At 38.7% G+C, this 7,661-nt stretch overlaps 1 protein-coding gene across 1 annotated transcript; it reads right to left on the minus strand.

The window, feature by feature from the left end:
• Nucleotides 1–5,532: 5,532 nt before the first annotated feature.
• On the minus strand, nucleotides 5,533–6,279 carry LOC145685028 (uncharacterized). Its single transcript, XM_081757370.1, has one exon. It carries the CDS (start codon nucleotides 6,277–6,279, stop codon nucleotides 5,533–5,535), a length of 747 nt encoding a protein of 248 aa, XP_081613496.1.
• Nucleotides 6,280–7,661: the final 1,382 nt, after the last annotated feature.

Genomic DNA, 7,661 nt, shown 5'->3' on the forward strand with positions numbered 1-7,661 from the left:
AGGGGTCCGTGCCCCACCCAACCGTTTTTTGGAGGAAAATACCAAACTGGTATCCTCATTTTACGTCTGCAATATCTATGCATAATTTCATTCACTTAGGTTCACTTCTTCTTTCCTTTCGAGCGTTAAGTTTCAAAATTTTTCATGGAGGCTTTTGCCCCAAAAGCCGTTTTTTCGCAGAAATTTAAAAAAAAGCTCATATTCCTTTATTTTCCGCGTATTGTGCACACAAAAATTTCTTTGCAATTCGTCATGTTCTTTATACATATAAGACATACTGTTACAAGTACATTTGATTTTTCGTGATCAAAGATTGCGAGGGGTTCGTGCGCCACCCAACCGATTTTTTTTTCTGGAAAAATACTAAAGTCGAATTCCCTCCTTTTACGTCTGCAATATCTGTGCAGAATTTCATTTTCTTTGGTTCACTTCTTGCCTTTCGGGTGTCAACCTTTACATTAAAGTGGGGCTTTCACATTAAAACTTTATGTTCTAAACTTTTTTTTACGAGATTCTTTTTTTTGGGGGTGGGGAGAGTTAAAGGCTTTGATTTGATATCTGTTTTTTGCCTTTCGTCTTCTTTGAACTGCTTAAGTAAGATCATTTTGTAACTTTTGATGTCATCCGTCACAATAATAAAATTGTTAATGACAATTTTAACAATTGTGTTTATTCTCTTATTTGCAGTTTGCCACACTGATATATTTGTTACAAAATTGTGGTTTGGTCCAACGCATTTCGAATTCGCAACCACCCCAACTACCGAGATTTTTGGGTTGCCTGGCATTGCAGGAAAAGGATAATTGGAGGTGGTAATGCAATTTTGGTGTCGTGTATATGATTATAGGTTAAGGCATTCTCTAATCCTTGGAGCGTGCTGAGTTTCTCCCTGTCTAAAAGCCTGTAAAATTTGGTCATGATTCTTTCAGGAACTATTGAACGTAAAACATTGTAATTTTGAATAAGTGTTTCAACGAGAAATCTCGAGAAAATGACTGAGCAGTTTTATAGATATCTCGTTTCAATTTGTAGTGGACTTTGATTATTTAAATTTGACAACAGCGCAGTAACACTGGCTGCTGCTCGCACGGAAAACAACAATTGAATTGTTTTTCTCTTTCTCCCTTTCCTCGTGTTGTTCTGTCTCCCACACGAAATGTTTATTAGAAGTTACTTCTTCTTTACATGTTATTGAAGTACTATATTATTCAGTCATTTGCTCCCTCAAATGAGAAAATAGGTTGAGGCACAACGCTCATATAATTTAACTTTTCTTACAGAACAAGCATAATAGTCAACTAATTAAAAAAAAAACATAACAGTCTCCTTACTAATTATCACAACATTTCTTTTTAAAATATTAAACGTAAAATATTTTTAATATTCAGAAATATACAAAATAAGATACTACTGAAGCAAACTACTTTTCAAAGTAAAAACAAAAAAAGTATTCAAATTTCAGGCAAAGTCCGCTTACAGTAAAAGCAAGTTAAGAACGTGTTCAACCTAAGGACAGTAGGATACAATATTATTGAGTCTGAATTTATTTGTTCAATCACTAATTTCGTCTTGTACAGTCTGGTTCAAAAATGTCAGATCACTCTACTAACTCTTTGACATGCATCAGTCTTAGTCATGATGGAATGAGTAACGCAATGAAAATCTCTTTTGACCATCTGAGATCTTTCTTCAAATTGTAGCATCATAATTTCATACATCCGGTTGATTAAATATGGCTTTTGAATGACTAGTGGGCAAATCTGTCTTCAACATTGGGGAGGGGGACAAGTAAAACCGTTTCCTTTTTTAAATGATGCTCAATATTTTTGGGAAGTTGAAAAAACAATCCTGTTGAGGATCAGGGAGCAGAGTAGGCTTCAACATTGGGAGGCAGGCAGAGTTGAGGCTTATTCTGGAGGGACACCAATTTCATCTCAGTTTATTTCGTGCCAATCGGATACAAATCATCAATTTTCCTACCAAAATCACATTTCAAATCGGATTATTGGGGGTACAGTCCCCCGAGTTCTAAGATTGGAGGGACACGCCCCTATTCCCCCGAGATTAGCGCCGGTGCTAGTGGGTGGCCAGTCTATTGAAGTGACAATACACTGAGAAGAAATACTTATCCGGACAGCGATACATTGTCTAAATATACGGATCCATATGGTTAGTACGGAAATCTGTACGGAGCACACATTATCCATATGCTACACATGTACAGCCTTTTTCTCCGTTACATCATGTCGCTACAGAATGTCTGACATCTATCAGTTTTCCGTATATTACTATTTATACGTATGTTACATACTTCAGCTGTATGTTATATACCTTCATCTTTAAAGTTCTTTCTTTCATACGGAAAGTACGTATAGACGGAACACTTATAACAAAAGTATTATAAAACACACCTTTTCAGAAATATAGGTTTTGTTTGAGTATGTTATGGAATATATCCTTACGTTAAGTTCAAAAATCTACAGGATTTACGCATGTAACCTACGTTTATACGTACTTCACCTACGTTATCTTTTCTCTGTGTAGGAGTGAAGAGAGTTCTGATCGAGGGACTCGATGAATTCGAAATTTCAATGGAGTTCTACGTTAAACGGCCTTACACGTCAAAAACATTATTTTTGAATTTAACCCATCAGGTTATCTAAATATATACAGGCTACACCGTCCGGTGTACCAAATCCATATTTTAAACTTTGTATTCTGAGATTAAATATAAATCAACCATTTCCAGTTTCAATGTTAATCACTAAAGAGCAAAAACTGTAATAGATAGATAGAAGCGGTTCCCTGCAATCGAGAGTCTCAAGAATGCATTCATCTCCATCCCTAACTCTTTACTAAAACCGGAAGTAATAAAAATCCGCTACAACTTCTGGTTTTATTATTGGCCTACATAGAAATGATAAGAGAAAGCGTAGGTGCCATCTTATTTGTGAACCTTCTATTCAAACAGGAAGTAGCAGAAATCAACCACTTCCGGTTTTAACGTTGATCACTACAGAGCAAAAACGGTCGTAGATTGTATGACATGACTCAATGAATTAAATTAAATTCCAAACATAACTGAAAAATACTGTTTAATAGGGACACAGTAGTTGGTTTAACGGTAAGTTTAATCGGATATGGCATGGAAATATATGATAGATTATCTGCGACAGGACACGTTACTTAGCTTCTCCATCAAGAATTAGCTCCGTGTAAACACCTTATCTACTGCATAGCTAACGCGTGAATGTTATGCACATGTAAGTTAAGGTTTTATTGCTAGTAGTAAGCACGTAGCAAACGAGGATCTAGGGGATCCGCATCCCCCTTCGAAACCAGAAATGAAAAAATAAGGAGGGATGAAACAAAAATAAACGATTGAAAGAAGAATCAGCGTTAAAAATGAAGAGCTATAGTAAGCTTTTGGTTACTCTTTCTTATGAGGAGATTTGTATTACTTGCAATAGATGGTGGCGAATGAGCGGGATATCCCAGCAAAGTCAGGGAATTTGAAATTTCTAGTAAAGTTACGGAGTTCTCAGAATTTCTGCTACTAGTGAGGGAAATTTCAAGCTTTCGAAAGCATAGTGCTGTTCCGTAACAGTGTGGACATTTTTTATCATAAGTTTTCATCATCGTTTCTCTGCAGTATCAAACATGTTATTTCAGAAACAGTTTTCTATTGCTCCTTTAACCTGTCACCTGGAACAGAGAGTAGTAGACGGACTAATGAAAACAAAGAGGTTACGGCGAAAGAAAGTTCTGTTAACATTTTATTGAACAGAGAAAGACGCGTAGATACTGTAAAATATTTTACAATGCAATATTAAATATGTGCCGGTATTTTTTATAATAGTGGATATGCACTTTCCAAAATAGTGGAATGTATAGTTGAGGTCATATTGAAAATTGTTATATTTGAATGAAAAAAGGAAGGAATGCAAATTTCTTTTTCTATACTCTTTTTTCAAGATCTTTTTCTTATACTCGCTATTTCTTCATAGTTTGTTAATAAAATACTAACATATCCTCTTTTTATTGTCCTAACAAACCAATATATGTTGCCAGTAAACTAGTTTAGATTGATTCTTGTGTGTTAACCACAATAATTTATGGAGCCGCGATGGCTCAGTGGTAGAGCGTTTACCTCTCCTGCATTGGGTACCGGGTTCAAACCCTGCTCCCGACAAGTGAAAATTTTGTGGTGGACAAACACCGTGCGCGTGGTTTTCCTCAGGGTTCTCCCGTTTCCTCTCACATTCTTCATTTTCACCATTTCATTCATATCTCATCATCAATGTCTCCTTTAGTCTAGCCGGTGTAATCGTGGGACGTAAAACTCAAAAATTTCATTTCATTTCATTTTTCACAATATTTCATGTCATCCCCCATTACCAAATCTTAGCTAAACGAACCAATATATGTATCGTATGATGACCACAGTATTTCAAGTCACGGAACCTCCTTTACGAAATCCTGGCTATGTGCCTGCAGGTAGGAAGATTTATCGCGGATATAAACACGAATAGTATTTAGTAAACAACAATGCAGAGTCCGTCAGATGTTTTCGCCCTAAGCAGACCTTTATTGTCTATGGAAGGATGCAGACAAAATAATTTACTTTGTGCTGGTACGTCACCGTTTTCCTTAAGACATTTCAGCTCTACAGAAAGTTCCTCCACTTGTACTAATCGAATCCAGCAAAACAATGCTTCCTCTAACTTACTCGCCGTCAAGGGACCGTGTAGCCTTGCGTCAGGTTTATTCCTTAAATTATTTATAAAACATTTGCACCAAGCTGTCTCACGATTTAATGTTGCTATCGAAGAGTAGTTTGAGAGAAGGCTAATATCTGCCTTGACGTGCATTGTAGCAACCGACGTCTTTTGTTCAACAATCACTGCATCTGAGGTCTCATCGTTAACCTCTACAGCTGGCACTGTTTCTGCTGCTAACCACTCTGGACCTGTTCACCACAATCAATAATTGATCAGCTCGGACGGTCTAACACCACGACTCGCACAGTCTGCAGGATTGGTCTCACTCTTCACGTGACACTACTTGATGTTACTTCGTTGTTGCACTTCACTTACTCGATTTACTACAAATCTTTTCCATCTACTTGGGCATGACGCAATCCAAGCAAGGGCTACCGTCGAATCAGAATAGGCACTCGTGCTGACTATTTGGACCTTAAGGAATAGAGACACAAACTCATTACTTTCACGAGGAGCACTGCGGCAAATAGTTCAAGACGTGGCAGCGTTTGTCTTTTGATAGAGGCCAGCTTTGTTTTTGTACTTAGCATGTTCACGGTAATGCTTCCGTCATTTCGCACACATCTCACATACACTACACCAGCATACGCAGCGTCTGACGCGTCCCAGAACCCAACGAGATGGACTTTCCTTTTATCGTGTGGAATGGCACATCTTTGGATTCTCACTTCCTGTAGCAGTGGAAGTTCATCGCAATAGTCATGCCATTGATTGATGAAGTTGCTTGGAAGAGGGTCATCGCAGTCAATTCCTAGCTGCCAGATTTTTGCATGAGGAGTTTGGCCTTTATGGTAGTACGAGCTAGCCACCCTAATGGATCAAATAGTTTGGCCAAGTCAGACAATAACTGTCTCTTCCTAACACTATGACGAGTCTTTGATACGGTGATTTTGAAGCAGAATATATATTGAGACGGACACCACTGCACTCCTAATGCCTTGATAGCATCATTATCGTCCCAAGGATCATTCGCGTTTGTTTCTCTTAAATTATTTGGAATGGACTCTAAAACACTTGGTTTATTACTCGCCCACTTGCGCAATTCAAACCCTCTCTTTTTTAACAGTTGTACTAGTTGTGACTGTAGGAGGATTACTTCTGTCAGCGAATTACTGCCAGTTAGACAATCATCCATGTAGAAATCGTTAAGCTCAACTGGTGATGCTAACGGGAAGTTGTGTCCTTCGTCGACGGCCAGCTGCTGGAGACATTTTGTAGGTACGAATGGTGCACATGCGGTTCCATATGTGACTGTGAGCAACCTGTAGTCTTGAATAGGCTGTTTCCGATCCGATCTCCACACAATGCGTTGAAAGTTTGCGTCTTCTTGCTTTACGCGAATTTGCCTGAACATCATTTTTGCGTCTGCACATAGGGCCACCGGGTGAGTTCGGAAACGCAGCACAATTGACGTGAGATCCTCTTGCAATCTTGGACCGACCATGAGAGTTTCATTCAGTGACACACCTGTCGTGGTTTTTGCACTAGCTTCGAACATTACATTCAGTTTAGTAGTTGTGCTACTCTCCTTTAAAACGGCATGGTGAGGAAGTTATCAACTTGTCGTTGGGAACACACTGTCTTAACTTGGTGAAATAGCTTCCATGTGACCGAGTTCTAAATATTCTGCCATAAACCTGCAATATTGTTCCTGATAGCCAGGCCACCGTACAAACTTTCTCTCTTGTTGATGAAGTCGTTTTACTGCTATATCACGAGAATAGCCAAGGTCAGAGTTATTGGTCTTAAACGGTAGGCTAACTTCATATCGACCATTAAGTCTTCGATGCGTCACTGCAAAATGTTCTTCACATTCCCTTTCTTCTACTGTTAAGGGACGCACAAACAGTACTTCTTCGATCTCCCACAATCGCCTCAAAGAGACATCTAGATCACAGCACACATGAAATGCGGACACTGCCGATGAACCACTGCAATCAGTTTCCCCGATAACACCCATCCAAGTGCAGTTTCCAATGCGATGGGTGCAACTTGCGGGTCCATGCGTTTGCCTTCTTGGAGGAGTAATGGAAACACATCCGCACCGAGTAGTATGTCCACACCACCTGTTTTGTAGAACTCCGGATCAGCCAGATCTAAATCCTTGATATGAACCCACTCATTAACCCTAGTGAGAGCCTGTCTAGGCATAGTTTCTATTTCTTTGTCATACGTATCAAATGTCTGTTTATCACAGGTTCTTGTAAGATCTAACACAAGCTTTTTACAGTCATCAGCTAGTTGATTTGCCTTCTCTATATAAGTATTCACTAAAGCGTTATTGAAAGACTCACTGTTTATTTTATTCTCCAAGAGCGATATTTCGCGTTTGGTGACAGTGGCCGAATGTTCGGGATGCATGCACGAAAGCATTTCCCATTATTTACTAAACATTCCTTGCGCCTCGCTACTTGTTGTTTGTTTGGAGGAATGAATCGTAACCTGGTTAAAATACAGCTAATTTAATTAACAAAATATTTAATATACACTAGCGGACACAGGTATTTATGTGAAGTTCTCACTGAATATTTGTATTGCACCACAATAGTCCGACACAAGACACATCCACCACACACGCTTCGACTGTCTAAAAAGTACATACTCTCTGCTCTTCGTGGCGGCTCATGTTCACTTTTTACAAAAATGGGGGAGAAAAAGGCCAGCCTCCGAGAGCGAAGGGAGCCAAGGACACTTACCATAGCCTGACATCTATTCTGTTACGTTATAGCTGTTCAGACTAAATATATCGTGTAAGAAAAAATACACTCAACAGTGGCGTAACAGGATGTATGTTTGTGGGGCAAGTACTGTTATAGGTACATGTAGAAAAATTACAAACAAAAAAATATATAAACATAAAAATATATAAAACAATACAAA

The sequence above is a fragment of the Thermobia domestica genome, chromosome 5 (assembly GCF_964235325.1).
Source record: "Thermobia domestica chromosome 5, izTheDome1.hap1.1, whole genome shotgun sequence".
NCBI classification, from domain to species: domain Eukaryota; kingdom Metazoa; phylum Arthropoda; class Insecta; order Zygentoma; family Lepismatidae; genus Thermobia; species Thermobia domestica.

What these genes read in the sequence shown, in the direction of transcription:
- LOC145685028 (XM_081757370.1), bottom strand. Translation starts at nt 6,279, where the DNA reads ATGTTCGAAGCTAGTGCAAAAACCACGACAGGTGTGTCACTGAATGAA.